We start from the raw sequence: 16,222 nt of genomic DNA, 5'->3' as shown, positions 1-16,222 counted from the left end.
GCTTTTAAACACAGGACACTTTTCAGGAGACTGATTTCATCCGGCGATGATACAGAATATAGCAGCCAGAAAAAGAAGCCAGTATGTGCACAGTTTCCCCTGTAAACAGCACTGTCAAGGGCATGAAATGAACACTTGCTCTCCGAAACAATTTCAAGAGTCATCATTGTACAGCTTACTCTCCCGCAGCTGATCTCTACTCTGGAATACAGCATCTTCCCGCTGCTTAATTTGCTTCCAAATATGGATTAACTGGAACAGCAACAGGACCCAGAATATTCTTTCCGGGATATTAATGTCAGACAAATATATTTCAGGAAGGACTGCTGTGTCTCAGATTCCCACCACACCTAAATCAAGTTTAACTTTGAAATACAGATAAGGTCTGCAGTGTTACTTTATGTATTAAAATTTCAGGCAAACACGATTATTCATTTAACAGTGCTCCTTATTAAAGTATGGAAATAATAAGGATCAATTCAAGTTAAAAATTTGAAAATAAATCCTATTATCAGAATACATTTTTAGCAGCTAAATGTAATGGATTTTGCCTGCCTTACGCATGCAATTATTACGAGGCTGAGGTTTTGAGGTGGTCAGGTTTTTTTCCCTTCTTGGTAAGAGCTTACAAAGGAACTTTTGAGTACTTGTTGAAGAGCAAAGCAAAATTATTTCTATGTAAAAGGGGGAAAACAGAACAATCCACTAATACTCACTTGACAGGCAGTCATCAATGTTACTATCACAGTCTCCTCCAGTGAAACCCGGACGGCATTCACACAGGTAACTGCCTTGAATATTATGGCACAAAGCATGATTTTTGCAGGGCTTTGAGAGGCATTCATCTATATCCACTGTACATCTCTCCCCTGAAACACAGAGAGTGCAGAAGTAAGATCTCTCATTATGTCAATGGTCAAAAGGCTTGATGCCAACACTGCTCAGTGTTGAAAGTACTGTATGTTCCCAAGCCACGTTACCTTCCCAGCCAGGGGCACACTGGCAGGTGTAGCCTTCGGAATCAGGAGATTCTTGGCAAATTCCTGAGTTCTCACAAGGGTCAGGGGAACACGGTGCAACCACTACCTGGCAGTTCACACCTGGAGTACAGAAGGGGGAAAAACAGGAGAATATACAGCTAAGAGTTTTGGTGCTTTTCAGAAGAATGAAAAAACATAGATGGCAACCTGCACAATGATCCTACACAGCAGTGGATGACATTTCCAAATTTGAAAAATCTTAGCAAAAGAAAGAGATCAGAATACTCCTCATAGGCTCAGTGGGTACAAGCAGATAGACATGGTGATTCCAACCAAGTTAAATTGAAGACAGTGACAGGAAGACAAACTCACTGCACTGAGCTATAGAGGGGCATGAGGAAGCCAAAGGCTTCCAGCCTGTGAAAGATGAAGTCTTCAAGCCTGCTTGCAGAGAAGACACAGTACGTGAGAAAGGCATAAAGATGCGGCTACTACCGCTTTGGTCTTCTGCAGTACCTTTTCCCGTTGCTATTCTGATTCTTAGTAGGTCCAAACAAGGCTTAAGTACAGTTTTACAAAGCATTCTACACTGTTGTATCACATCTATATTCAACTGTAATTCAACTCCATATGACCACGGCATTTTCCTTCTCCATTCCTATTTTCACGAAGTTTAATGAAAATATTAAAATGACATTAAAAGTGCAATGAAGTGAAAAGGAAAAGAACAAAACTCTCTGAATTTTCACCTTTGAATCCTTTCCTACAGGTACATCTATATCCATTCAACAGATCCTCACAAGTTCCTCCATTTTGGCATGGGTTTGATTTACATTCGTTCCCCTCTGTTGAACAGTAATCTCCTATCCAGCCTGGGTCACAGACACATTTGTACCTTCAAAGGCAAAAGCAACAGGAATTTGTGAACATTTTGAAATAACTCCTCTTCATTCCAAAATATTGAAAATAAATCACCCTTAAAAACACACACCCCTCCTGTTAACAGTTTCCACAAAGCACTTAGACAGAAATATGTTTCTGTTTTGATAAGACCATCTCAACACATTTAAATAAAGACAGGAAAAAAATATTTTAAAAAGTGGAGAGGAACAGTAGGTTCCAAAGATGAATAGACTAATTTAATACAAAATAGTGGTTACAAATGAAAACAGGTGGTTAGGAGCAGCAGCAATTTACTCCATCATGTTTCAAAATCTGAAGTAGAGCAGCACTCCACCCATATGACATAGAACCAGAGTCTTACTGAATCACCCTGGACTCCAGCCACAAAAAATGTATGCTGGCCTCCTTCTCCATCATGCAAACAACACTTGTTTTATCTGACACCAAGTATAAGGTGTACACGGGCATAAACAAGAACACAGGTGACAGATGATGAACAATTTTATTTTTCAAGTTTATGTGAAGGCTGAACTAGTCATAATGGCAGCCTTCCGGTCGGCTCCAAAAACAGTGCTGAATCTTGCCCTACAGAGCTATCAGCAGTGGCAAAACCCTTCCTTGCCAAGTGCTGACAACACTTTCCAGGACACAACATGCATGGGAGCCACTACTATCCCTGGACCAACTGGGAAGTTTCACAGCTATGACCCTGTCATTCACCACGGATTCATCCCTAGCAAAAAGAGGTCTTGATTCAAGGCTCACAAAGTCAGCATTTGGTCTTCCTGGATGGGATGATTCAGCAACAACTACTGCCATCAGAATGGCCAGAAAAAACTTCCCTTTCTTCTCTCAGGCATGCAACAGTACGACTAAAGCTGATTAAATCAGCCTTGGATATGCTGTTTTAAGACAACCACTGCTCAATAATACACCTCCTAATCTTGAGAAAGCTGCTAGAGGAAACAGTTGGAGGCAACTGCATTCCATCAAAGTACCAACTTAAACAGGATGCCTTGCTTAGAACAAACAAACAGAACACCAACCATCAACTTCTCCCCAAAAAACAGATGACTGAGATGGAGGGCATGAACTTCTCTTTTTTACCTTCTTCTTGACTTTTCATCCTGAGCTCCTTTTCCAGGCCTTGAAGTACCACCCTTATACAATATCCCCTGTGATTGGTTGTTACACCAAGATTTCCCCAGCTGATCTTCCAAAACTGCTCTGCTTCCTAGTTTTCTAAGTTATCTCCTTGTTCCTTCACGCAGAGTATTTGGGTAGCAATAATGGCTCTAGTCACAAGCACACCCTTCACACTCAACATTTTAGGATTTAATGGGGTAAGTATCTGCTGTTTTCCAACAGTTCCATTTGGAACCATTTATTTATTTTAATTGCATTCATTCTATTAGATTGAACTACTGAACTCTCCTTTTTGATGGTGCCCACACCGGGCAGAAAAACCCATGCTGAAACAGCACAAAGGGCAGCTGGTGAATAAAGGTCTACACCTTACTGCGATTATTTCACAGGCAGCAAACAAGTTTGCATTTTAATCTGAGAAATTAGAATTCAGAAGCCTCTAGTCACGATGGAAATCAGGGTGGTGGTGGGGGGGTTGAGAAAGAATAAAAGGCAGCAGATACATTTGATCTAAGAAGAACTTACCCACTAACAATGTGCGTGCAGTTGCCATGTACACAGGGATTACTAAGGCAGCCATCTGCCTGCGACTGACAGTGAGGATGGTGGTAACCTTCAGGACACACACACCGAAAGCCATTGACTTCATTTATACACGTTCCACCATTATTACAGGGGCTGGATGCACATTCGTCAATATCCACATTACAACGTGGGCCTAAAAAATACAAACCAAACCATTCCTTATTAAGATGTATTTCTTTTAAGAACATTTGTCCTGCAAGTCTGTAAGATCATGTGGTTGAGACAGCTCTGTATAGCTGATGCAGAGGTACAGATCTTGCATGCTTAAGTGGCTTTAACTGAAGAGAAGCGTTTCTGAAAGACGCAGAATGTTTCTGCACCTGGAAAACAACACTTATGCTCAACAAGTATTTACAAACCACTCTAGAATCTCAGAGCTGCATTAAAAATCAGTAATTAATATTCATTAGAAAGCAAAAATCACTCAACTGTATTGTGTTTGGAACAAACCTCTTGAGCTCGACTTGTCAAAGCCCTTCCCTTCTGTGCTAAAATTACCTACCCTCTGAACAGCCAATACTGCCATACCATCTGCAGTAAATATAGGTCTTGTGGTTTATTGCGTAAAAGGAACTCTAAATAACACCGTATCCTGTTTTGCCTGCCTCTCTTTACAGCGTGTGCCAGAATTGCAAAATCCTTTAAGTACTGACCATAAGATTGTGTGAGGCTGGAAAACGAAACACAATGAGTACTGAAGATGAAAAATATTTTTAACATATAGAAAGGACAAAGTATCAAGACCCCATGCAGGCCAACTCTTTAAATACTAGAACAGGTAAATTAATCACATTTCTGAATTATTTCAACATATAACAGTAAGAAATTCAGTAGGATAACAAACATGGTATGCCAACAGTGAGGAAGACTAAAGGCAAGAATGATCAGGATCATGCCTCTTCCTGCTATGGGGACTGAAGAATAACACCATGACAGAGTCAGTGAAAGAAAGCAGCTTTAGAAGATTAAGAAGATGCCAAGAGAAATGCAAAAAACACATGAAACCTCTTAGCACTGCTTCTAATGCATTTCAGATCAATTCTAATTAGAATCATTCAGTAATAAACAGCAAACAGACATGATGAAAAACTGTTCTAAACTGTACCAATTGCCTTACAACAATTATTTTATGAGCATACTATCCTACATGCCTCAAAACGTATTAAGTCCATTATAAACAGTGTTGAGATGTGCTTTAGTCATCAGAACTAGTCAGTCTTGATGTAGACCTACAGTTCTGAGCACGGATCTAACAGCGCATAAAAGCTTCTTTTTACAGTCTTGTTTTTAAAATTCTACACAATTTAGAAGAAGAAACAGCACAGATCACATTATGAAACAGAAGCACTGCAAAAAGCGGGTTACTGAGTTGGAAACTTCCAAGTGGAGAGCAGTTCATTAGAACACTGACTTCATGCTTTGCTTTTACTGAAAGAGAAACACTATTTACGGCCCAAGCCCAAGGCAGTCTAATCCAACACCTGTCTACATTGTTCACAGTCCGTGTCCCTGGAAAGAAGCTGTGAATAATAAACCAAAGTCACATGGTTTTATTTGTTACAAAATCGAGAACCATGAATTAGATGCAATTACCTAACAAGAATGGCATCTCACAGCACAGATTAGACCATATCTCTACTTGGTGTAACTTGCTGTAATGTAAGACACCGAGATTCACAGATTAGAAGGATCTACTGAGATATTAACTGAATCCCTCACAGTCGGTATGCAAAGAACAGCTTCCTTAGCTAACAGGATAACTATCTTCAAATCAACTTAAAGCTATCAGGTAGCTGACTTTACCTGTAAATCCAGGTTTGCAAGCACAATTGTAGCGATTAATACCATCAATACAGTCCCCGTGGACGCATGGGTTACTTGCACAGTCATCAAAGTTATTCTCACAGTTCACTCCTGGAAAAAAGATAAATTGAAGGAATAAGGAGGCCAAATCTTAACAAGATGAACAACAAAAGCACTCCCTGGAAATAGCCAGATTAAGAGCCCCACCTGCCATGAAGCTACACATGCAACTTCAAACAAAAGAATATGTCATTTTGAACAGCTTACCTATTTTTTTTTCCAGCAAATGTACCTGATTGAATTTTGGGGTGTAAAGAGGAGGTAAGCTCTTCCAAGACTATCTGCAGTACAGGTGAGTTAGACAGTTCACACAGACACAGGAAAATGCAGCAACCAAAATTAACATGAAGGTGCCAGCTCCTTTAGGCTCTTTACAATAAGCTTATTCTACATACAATTTTAGCACACACCAGACGAGACATAAGAAATAACTAAATCTTGAATCCTGTTACAATCCAATCCTTCTGCTTGTCCCTTATGTACCTGAAGTGCCCAGCAAACAGTTGCATTGGTAGCCATTCACCAAGTCAATGCAGCGCCCTTGATGGAGGCAAGGATTGCTGTGGCATTCATTGATCTGCTCACTGCATATGGCACCCATGTAGCCAGGATTGCATATACACGTGTATGAATCAATTCCATCTTGACATTCACCGTGGTGGCAAGGATCAGGATCACAGTTGTTGATGTTCTCCTCACATAAAACACCAGTAAAACCTAAGGAAAAATGGCAAACAACAGTAATTAACTGGTACAATGCTGCAGTGAATACAGAGCAAACATGGGAAGTATTAAACTAAAAACATGAGCAAATGGGTGGACAGAACACCAAGGGTAACTGGGTACCTCAACTGCTGGCCATTTTCCAGCCCTGAAAATCAGACTCTTCCACAGCTCACAGAACAACATCTTGCAAGGAGAATCCTGGCATCAGAAGTGTTACCTTCACTATATTCAGAATAGCAGCAGTGAGATGAAAAACATACACCTCCACAAAATATTTACTTGCATCAATACAAACTACCTGAAGGGTCTCTCCTGTCATTATTTCCTCTACACAACACCAGGGAATTTGACTTTTTCAGTACACAAAATTACTGCAAAGACGCTGCAGAAACCTTCCCAAGAGAACTCTCTTGGCTTGTGTCACAGTTTCTGCAGCTCTGCTTATTGAAAAGTCTCTTGTTCCTCTCACTGGGAAACTTTTCAATAACTCCAATCAACGACCAACTGCAAATTCATGAAAGACTGCATGCAATCTCCTCTTCAGTTAGGAGCAATGAAACAAGCATTAATTTGGCCTGTTTCATTCTGCTTCAGCTGGGAAACATCCTGAGCAAGAGCAGACAGAATTTGTTCACGAGAAGGGCTAAAAAATATATATGTATATCAGGAAGATAAGAACAGCAAATAACTCCCTCAAGAGCCCTGTTTTCCGTGATGGAACAGAGCTATATGAAACAGGGACAATTTAAAATAAATGGATTTCACAGATGATGTTTTGAAGCCACAGCTCACGCTGCCTTCCAGCAGCTGGAGATAAGGAACGTAGAACTTCAAATTTCAGACACTAACTGGAGACTGATACAAACCAAGCTGCAGGGAATTTCAACAGCTGAAGAGTGATTCTCACCTGAGTGTAACAAGTGGATAAGAGGCTCCCCATTTTTCATACAGGTTTGTGGCTAGTTCTCTGGTCAAACATACCAGGTGACGGCTAACATTCCCAAGTTCTGCGAACGTATGCATGGATGAATGGGTGTGGAAGTAGGTGGGGAAAGGGAAGGGAAGCTAGTTAGAGAGATGGATATAAAAAGATGTTAGGGAAGGAAGAAAACCAAACCGATAAGAGAACGAACAGTGGCAAAAAAACAGAGGACAGAGGGAAGGAAAAGAAGAAAGACCTAAGGCAACTCAAGAAAAAGAAAAGCCATGATCTACCACTGGGAAGGAGAAGTGGAATAATGCCAGAAGGGAAAGAAAAGACAAAAAGCAAGCAGTAAATAGAGCTATCTGTACAGCATTTGGCCAAACATTTTGCAGTTTTCAATCAGTTCTGCAGCTGGCGAATACCATTCAGGGAACATATATCACTCATATTATGAGATTAATAAAGCAAGAACACATTCAAACATTATTTTCCAGTAACTGACCTGCCCCAATGACGAATTCCATATTTCAGTCTTATAGAAAGCTGTCAATATTAAATATTATACTTAGCATACATTTGTTAAGAAAATGATTACCTTCCTCCTACTGTAGCTCAGCTGAACTACTTTAAGATCAGGCATATTTCTCAAAAAAACAACACCTGGACACAGAACATAAGAATTCCTCAGAGAGGACAGAAAGAAGTTCCAGTACAGAGTCCTTCTTCCATTTTCAGTCAATATACCAACCAATTTACTAAGACCAGCTGCTTAAATAACGTATCCATTTGGTTGCTTTCAGGCTGTTCCTTGAAAATGCTCCATATACCATGTGCCATCACAGTAGTAGTAGCCTTCCTTTCTCATCTGGGAAAGACGACCTCTGTACTGAGATGATTCCCAGTAGTACAAAGCCCAAATGCAGAACAAGCTTTCTGAAACACAGCTCTCCATACTGTCAGACACTACATGATCCCAAACTCTGCAATAAGCTCTGCACTGGATTAATAATTCAGCTCTGGACTCTCAGGGAATGAAAGCAACCAGGTCCCATTCTAGCTTGAGAAAGACCTTCTAAGATAGATTCCAGGTTTGGCAGGCACGTGAGCTTGTTCTTCTTCCGTCAACTTATACTGTCACGTGACACATACAAATAGAAAATTTTAACAATAATTATTCCTCTCATGATTAGAACGACTTTACTCCCTACTTCCAACAAGTTGCTTTTCACAGACTTTGGGTATGGTGGGAGGTTGCGTGCGTGAAAAGAGCAGAGAGGAAGTTTTAGGCTGATTTCGGCTGTATTCCGTAAAATTCCAAATAAATTAGTGAAGTCAAATGATTTTGCCTACGCAGTTTGATTACTGGAATGATTCAAAATAAGAAAAATTGCACATAAATCTAACCAAGCTGACAAAACATTTCCAGGACAGAGGCAGTCCAGGAATTTTCAGCAACTTCCATAATGGAAGAGCTAAACCCAACACATTCCATGCCTGGTCAGTCTGAATCTGCATCATGAACAATTCCACTTGCATTAACTGAAAGCAACCAAAAGTTGTTCCTCACTGAGAATTGAAGTGTAACAGCTTTGAACTGCTCACATCCTCAAATTTGATCAAATGTAATAAGTTACAGACAAAAATACATATCCATCACTCCTAGTGGCTCAAAGACAAGAAAATTCTGTAATTAAACCTGACACTTCTAAATGTGCAATTGATTAAGCAGTAAAGGAATTCAGTGCATTAGAAAAACTTCAGATCCATCCACAACTGTCGAAGTTTCTGTGTGATGCTTGACAAATCATTTGAATTACATTATTGTAGGCAACTACTGCGTGGTATTTCTTCCAGTGGGCTCAATTTTAACTGCACTTTTCTCTTTCAGTTTTGACATAAGATAGCCTCACGCAACAGAAATCAAATACACAGTAACACTGCTCTGTCCACCTCGTGTTCTTCAACTGTATACTATACAATCCAACTTGTAAGAAAGAAAAGAAAGCCACAGATATAAGGCTTCACACTGTTGTTTTTCTATTCAAGGATTCCATAGTCAATACAGAAGGAGCTGTCACCTTTCGAGAAGCAAGAGATGGGGCTGAAAGGGGAAAGCCAGAATTCCCAGCAACTGTGAACTCACTGCTGTCACAAGTGAAAGGGTTTCTACACTTAATTCTATTCTCTGCTGCAAAGGAGCAGACAAAGCTACAAAACAAACAAGTGTTTCAGAGAAAGAATGGAGTCCTTTGACCGCTCCTTTTTGTATTTAGCTTACATGCAATCTTCAGTCCAGAGGCTCTGAACACAAGACTCACCTGTGGCACACTGGCACTCGTAGCCATTGGGATGGTCGATGCACTTGGCTCCATTGAGACACGGCGTGCTAGAGCAGTCATCTATATCAATCTGACACACTGCACCACTGAATCCTGAAAGGCAGAACGATAGCGAATATTCAGAGACAATTTGAAGCATTTAATCTAAACAGCTGCATTATCAGGAATTATTTAGCAGCAAGTCCTTAAAACCACCCAAATGTAAGCTCGGGAAATCTAAACTCAATTGCATCATTAGACAGACACAGGCACCACACCTTGGTTTTTCATTCAGCCCACCAACCAAAACACAGTTTCTATTCCTCAGGTCAGGGAAGCCTCAGCTTGAAAACAGAGACGGCCAAGTTGAACAGAAGTGAACCAAATGGAGCACAAGTAGTGTCTGCTACTGACCAGCACGCCTGCCTTTAAAACTGAGAGGCCACCAACGAAAACTTTCTGGTAATCAAGACAAATACTTGAAATTAAAAACTAATGCATACTTTATTAGAGCCTTCAGACTGGAATTACTACAGCAGCATGGAATGTGGTACAATACAGCACTGTATCTTTCCACATACTTCTTGAAATAGGCGAACTATCAACAGGTTATGTCACACAATGCAGATTCTTAGGCACTTAAAGAAACAAAAACGAAATTCCAGGAATGTTTTTTGTAGGAAGGAACCAACGGAAGAATGGAATATGTGCTAGATCATTACTCACTGAGAAGGAATGCAAAACAGACTTTTGGTGAATATCTTCCGATGTCAAAACTTCTTGCAAGCCACCAGGAAGATAAGGGATGTTTACTTTATGGCTAACATTGATCCTTCAGCTCAGCATTTGTCCTTCTACTCTAATGAAGCAGAGACCCAATCTGCCTCCCCTCCTCATGCAAGCAACACAAGCTATGCTGATGGAAATATGGCTTCTACCTAAAAACCTATTAAAAAAAGCATGCATACACTCTGATTTTATAATGTGTTTAGAATTACTTAACTACCTCTCACTGTGATATCCACAATAATAAGTTCTTGCTGCAATCAACTCTTTAAAGTGAGGTATCTAACTATTTCTCAACACTTATCCAGTTACAGGCACAATCCCACTGCCAAACAATACATGCCTCTATTCCAACTTACCAATGACTGCAACTAACTCACACAGATGCTGCATCAAGACTACAGAAACTCCCAGGAAACACTGCCTGCAGCCTTTCACTGGTTATCTAATGAGTTCTTGGTAAGGTGAAGCAGGAAAAGCTTCCAGAAATAAGTACTCACCAGGAGGACAGACACAGAGGAATCGATTTACTTTATCAAGACACTCTCCATTGTTCACACAGGGATTACTTAGACACTCATCAATATCTTCTTCACAGTGAACACCTTTAAAACCTATTAAAAAAATAACGTAAGAGTTTGCTGAAGGCCTCAGAAAACATCTCCAACAGGGCAACTGCCTCTTTTATTAGTGCTGAAAGCTTAAAGCTAGTTTTGTTGCAGCAAAGTTTGCAGTTTGGACAGAAACTATGAGGGAAAAGGTATGTTTTCTGGTACGTTTCCACCAGGGGTGAAAATGGATGCTGAGTGTGTGTGAATCTAATGGGAGAAGTTTGTGCTGAATTCACACCTGATGTTTTCTTTCATTTGAAGAGAAATGACTACGTTTTACCTCTTCGGTAGGCATCAGTCTATTTGAGAATGCACCCACATAAGGTAAAAGGTAACGAAACAATCACAGCAGACACCTAAAAAACCTCAGCTTAGAGTGAATGACAGAATAAAAGAAAAATGCTAAGAGGGGTAAAATAACTGGGACTAGAGTTCCACCTTCCACAACAGATTTGATATGAATAAAAATTTATTCTGGTTTTCATGGTATTAAATGATCACCTGCAGGGGTCACAATTCTTTCATTATACTTTACACAGTTGTCCAACTGGCAACATGCACACTTTTTTACCACTTTCTTTCAGAAAGCAAAATAGTAGACTACATACGTCACTGGTATGCTGGAGGTGTTGATTTTGGACAAGGACAATTTCAATTGACTAACTTTTTTAGTATTTTTTTTTTTCAGGTCAAAGGAAGCTTGCATTATTTGAGGTATTTTAAGAAGGAAAATACAAAAACAGAACAACCATTTTATCCAGAAACATCGTATACATGACTCATAATAGAATGACTCTTAAAGTTTGCACCTCCTTTGCTTACAGAAACATAAGTTTCTGCACATACATTTTACTGGGCATAGTAAGAAATACGTTCACACAGTCCAGGATGGTGGACTACCTTCCTCCACGGATGTAGGGATTGGTTTCTCTCTCAGTCCTCTAATTGTCTTCTCCCTCCCCACACAAACGCCAAGTCCGCCTGGCTGGAGCCACCACAGCAAGCGCTCTCAATGTTTCATTTAGCCTCACCCCATTGCAATTTTGCGTTCCACCTCAGCAGAACTGGCAATCTTCCCTGTGCTCCTCCTCCTGATTTTTTTCCACCTGTTCTGGAAGCCCCTTCCCAGTCAGAAATTCCCCTCACCTGGCATACAGAGGCACGTGAATCCTCCAATTTTATCCAGACAGGTGGCATCATTTTGGCATGGATTAGAATGGCATTCATTGATGTCCATTTCACAACGAGGTCCTGTGTATCCCTTCAAACACTCACAGTGAAAAGAGCCTTCTGTGTTTACACATTTCCCAGCGTGTTCACACGGATTGCTGTTTGCTGCAAGAAAGATAAGCGGTGTGTGGCAAAACCTTTCCTCTGACCAGGAAAGCCACAGCAGCCTTTATTAGTCATGGTCTTTTCCAGTGGTCATTTGTTCCTGACAAGTAATACAGGGGAAAGAACTGTTCACCCCAATCAGGAGAGGCTAGTGTGACTGAAGAGAACATGTAGCAGTTAATTGCCTGTCAGAGGCAAAAAAAAAATAAATTACCATCATTACCACAGGTCCATATTATTAATAACAGTTCTTAAAAATAGAGTATTAGGCGGCAGGGATTAGAGAATTAGCGATGCTTTGAAGGCCTCATCTCTAGATCATCTTTTTGATTTACTTCTCTCCTGAGGCTGTCAATGTGTCACCAGAGCCACAAAATCAGATTTGTCCCTCATATGTTTTCAAAAAGGAACAGCATTTTTGTCCAAGGCAGACTGAGGAATGAAATTCAAAGAAGTGCCTCTTTCCAATACTTTGATGCTGGTTAGGCATACCCTTCTTGCAGCACGCTCCAGTAGCATAACCTAGCACACACAAAACTGTCAGCAAGTTTGTGAAATTCCAGCTAATCCTCAAAACAACACAATAGGGTGATATCAGACAACTACAGCTTTAAAAGCCCATGCAATCACTAGTCTCAGAAGGCACTCAAGAGATCCATTAATATTCTGGCTGTCAAAGCCCTTATTTCTGCCACAGGGAGAATGTGCAATAGCCCCCTCAGAAGCTGAGGTACTTCTATTGCACCCTGCAGGTCTAACTGCCAGCTTAACTACTGTCTCTCTGTGTGCTCCTCACACAGAGCTATAACCCTGCTGCACAATGAGAAATGGTTAAGTCCATCATCTCACTGTCTTCCACATTCCAGAGGCTAAGAGTTCAAGCATGGACAGCTACCCTGACTCAGTACATTGCCACGAGTCTCACACAAGATTTAGAACTCACCTAAAGATGTTGAAACAGAAAGGGGGAAGCAGAAGAAGAGTCTCACTTGCATCGAGAAGCTATGACAAAATGTGTATTCTTCTTCCTCCATTAGTTTATAAAGGCAAAAAACTGACCCCTTATTATCATACTCACCAACAGGAAACACAAACTTACCCATTGCACATTCATCCACATCTTCAGTGCAGTCTGCTCCCTTATGGCCTTGAGGACAGGTGCAGATATAGTGTCCATTCACAGGATTGGTATCACACAGAGCTCCCTTCTGGCATGGATTGCTAACGCATGCATCATCCAAGTGGCACAGAAGACCTAGAGAAGCATACAAGCGTTCATTCAAAAAAGTGAGAAACAGCAGCCAGACTGCATGTTACACAATCAAATTATCAATCTTGGTATTTCAAACAGAGACTCTCACATCCAGAAACTTGAGCGGTTCCTTACAGGCTTCAACCCAGACTTCAACTACTACAGGGTTTTCACTACACGCTTATGGGACGTTATATTTAAATACAGGCTCTGTGACTTCAGAGGTCTCTTCAGCCTTCTGGAGTGCTGCAGTTGCTTACTACTACTGAAGTCACCTCCTGGGAGCAGTTAACTAGCTCTTCTCTCTCAACAAGCACGATGATTTTTCTGGAAGCTGAAAACATTTCCTTGTAACACAAACTGTAAAACTCTTCCAGTTTAATACAAATAGTTCTTTGTTCCTAGCTGCAGAGATTTAAGAAGCCTTTGCACGTGGACAGTACGTGTTTCCTTTTGTCTTTTGATCGCAAAACATGTAAAAATAAACACACCATTTTAAGTGCACGCATAAACTTCAGAGTTATGAAGTATTTTTCCCAAAGAGCAAGAGTTACACGTGTTTTTCATCCTTACCTGCCTTTCCTTCTGGACAAATGCACGAAAACGAAGCCACTCGATCAATGCAAGTAGATCCGTTAGCACAGGAGGCCGTGAAGCAATCATCTATGTTCTTACTGCAGTCATCCCCGCTCCAGCCATTAACACAGACACAGGCATAGCCTCCATTGTGGTTGGTGCAGGTACCGCCGTTCTGACAAGCGTTTGGCTGCAGCTGACATTCGTCAACATCTTCCGTGCAAAACTGGCCTGATGCACAGAGAGGAACAGGTTTTTATAAAACTTCAGGCTCTGATACAAGAAAATTCCAGAACAGACAGCACAACCAAGAAAAACATTCCAAGCTGATGGCCACTTCTTATTTCTGGGACACTCCGAAAGACACAAGCCTGAGAACTTCCAGCAGCGCTGTTGTCAAATTACACAAGTCAACTGATATTCCTACACAGCCCCGAAGAGGGAGTGAACTGCAAATAAGCTGCAAAGGTTACAGGGAGACAACCAGAAGACAGCCTGCAGCATATACAGATACATCTGAGATGACCTGAGAACCACAGCTGCCAGAGGGACTAAGGAGAAGACAGCCTCACAAAGAAGAAAACATCTTGGCCAAAGCAATGTCAACAGGCCAACAGCAAAATAATGTCAGTAGAACTCAGCTTTCCTATATAATTATGCCATGAATATTACTTGATAAAGAAGAAAAGAGTTTTTGAGATTCCTCTACCTAAAATACTCATTTTCTTCTCCCCAGATATTTCCACACACAGCCTCATTTTTAAATTATTTTTTCTTCATAGTCAATCCCAAAAAACCCAACCACATTTGTGATAAAATGACTGCTCTCTAAGAACACAGAAGATAGATTGGAGGGAAGAAAACACACACTGCATCATGGAGCATTAAGGAGAAGGACCACTGAGTGCAACCTACTGAGGTCACCTTTACCAGACACCGCATTCCACAGTCACAGCTCTAGGAAGCTCTACAGTTTGTGCTTCCAAAACTATTCATTCATCCACATCCATTTTGATCCATCATTAAAACCTGGAATCTACCACTTGCATCAATATTTTGTTTAAATACTTATTTCATGGTTTACCATTAGGCTGATGTTTTTTGTTTGTTTATTCCTATTTTGAGTTTCTCCAGTGGGTAAAAACTAATGGCTACATACAAGTTGGTTTCTTCCCAGGCTGGTATATGGGAGCACAGATGCAACCACATAGTACTGGTCACAGTCCACAAACTTCTTAGCAATAAAGGTTAGAAACGGTTTATGTTACACTAAGAACTCTGAAACTGGAAGCTTTTTTTTTTCCTAAATACTTCATTTCACTATTTTTTCAACAATCTTCCTAAAAAGACGGCATCTTGTCATGTAACACCAAAAGATCTCCCTTATCACATGATGAGATTAGATTAATTTGATTTGAGGTTTTTTTTTCCCCTTCCCCTCCAGCTGACCCCACCTCCCTCGATAGCTTCCAGTAGCTTTCCATTAGTTGGGCCAAGACTGGTTTAAGTAACTGTGTTGCTGTTACCAAGATCCTCCCCTTCTTTATTTCCAGCTATTTTATCAGGTGCACATTTATATTTGTCTGGAATTCCCCCCTTATTCCAAGAATAAGAAACCTAAGAGCAGGCCCCACATCTTTGCTGCCAATTCTCCTAGGCTTCAGTTTATTCAGGATTGCCAATTTAAAAGTACTTATTAAATGTGCTGACTATTGAGCAACATCTAATAACAGCCTGCAAATTTTGATGCAAGCGTGTGCACACATCTTCCTCTGATTCACAGAACAAAAACATTCAGTGTTTTTGAATGTTAAAATGTATTCCTTAGCCATCTCCATTCATGACGCTCAAACCACGATTCCTCTTTCTTTCAGAGTACTTAAATAAATCTCAGCCTCTGGCCCCGTGAGCCTTGGACTTTTTCCCTTTGTGGCAAAAGAATAAAATAAAAAGTAGAAGTAAAAAAGGAGCTGCACAACACACTGTTCTGTGCGAGTGCTCCTCCTTACAGCAGGAAGACCTCAAACCCAGGATTTTATCATTTGAAGAAACAAGATAACATTTCAGTAGCAGTACTAAGAACAATAGAGTTTTCAGAATTAAAACTCATTTCCCGGTTTACTTCATAGAACAGTTGGGGAGAAAACCTAACATTTCACATTGCTACCTGCAAAACAGCTCTCTTCACTATAAAAACAAAACCACACATTTGTCAT

At 40.5% G+C, this 16,222-nt stretch overlaps 1 protein-coding gene across 2 annotated transcripts in view; it reads right to left on the bottom strand.

Moving 5' to 3' along the window:
• NOTCH2 (notch 2) overlaps positions 1–16,222 on the bottom strand; it is an 81,025-nt gene that overhangs the window by 27,788 nt on the left and 37,015 nt on the right. For both annotated transcript variants that reach the window (XM_021403986.1, XM_021403987.1), the window contains exons 6-16: positions 14,004–14,237; positions 13,278–13,433; positions 11,990–12,178; positions 10,733–10,846; positions 9,447–9,560; positions 5,961–6,194; positions 5,418–5,528; positions 3,555–3,747; positions 1,730–1,875; positions 981–1,100; positions 717–869 (exon numbers count right to left, since the gene is read on the bottom strand). In XM_021403986.1, coding sequence (XP_021259661.1) covers positions 717–869; positions 981–1,100; positions 1,730–1,875; positions 3,555–3,747; positions 5,418–5,528; positions 5,961–6,194; positions 9,447–9,560; positions 10,733–10,846; positions 11,990–12,178; positions 13,278–13,433; positions 14,004–14,237 — 1,764 coding nt within the window. The remainder of the gene's footprint in view (positions 1–716; positions 870–980; positions 1,101–1,729; positions 1,876–3,554; positions 3,748–5,417; positions 5,529–5,960; positions 6,195–9,446; positions 9,561–10,732; positions 10,847–11,989; positions 12,179–13,277; positions 13,434–14,003; positions 14,238–16,222) is intronic.

The sequence above is a fragment of the Numida meleagris genome, chromosome 7 (assembly GCF_002078875.1).
Source record: "Numida meleagris isolate 19003 breed g44 Domestic line chromosome 7, NumMel1.0, whole genome shotgun sequence".
NCBI lineage: Eukaryota > Metazoa > Chordata > Aves > Galliformes > Numididae > Numida > Numida meleagris.
Note: the sequence above shows the minus strand (reverse complement) of the source record. Positions and strands in the feature narration are given on the sequence as shown.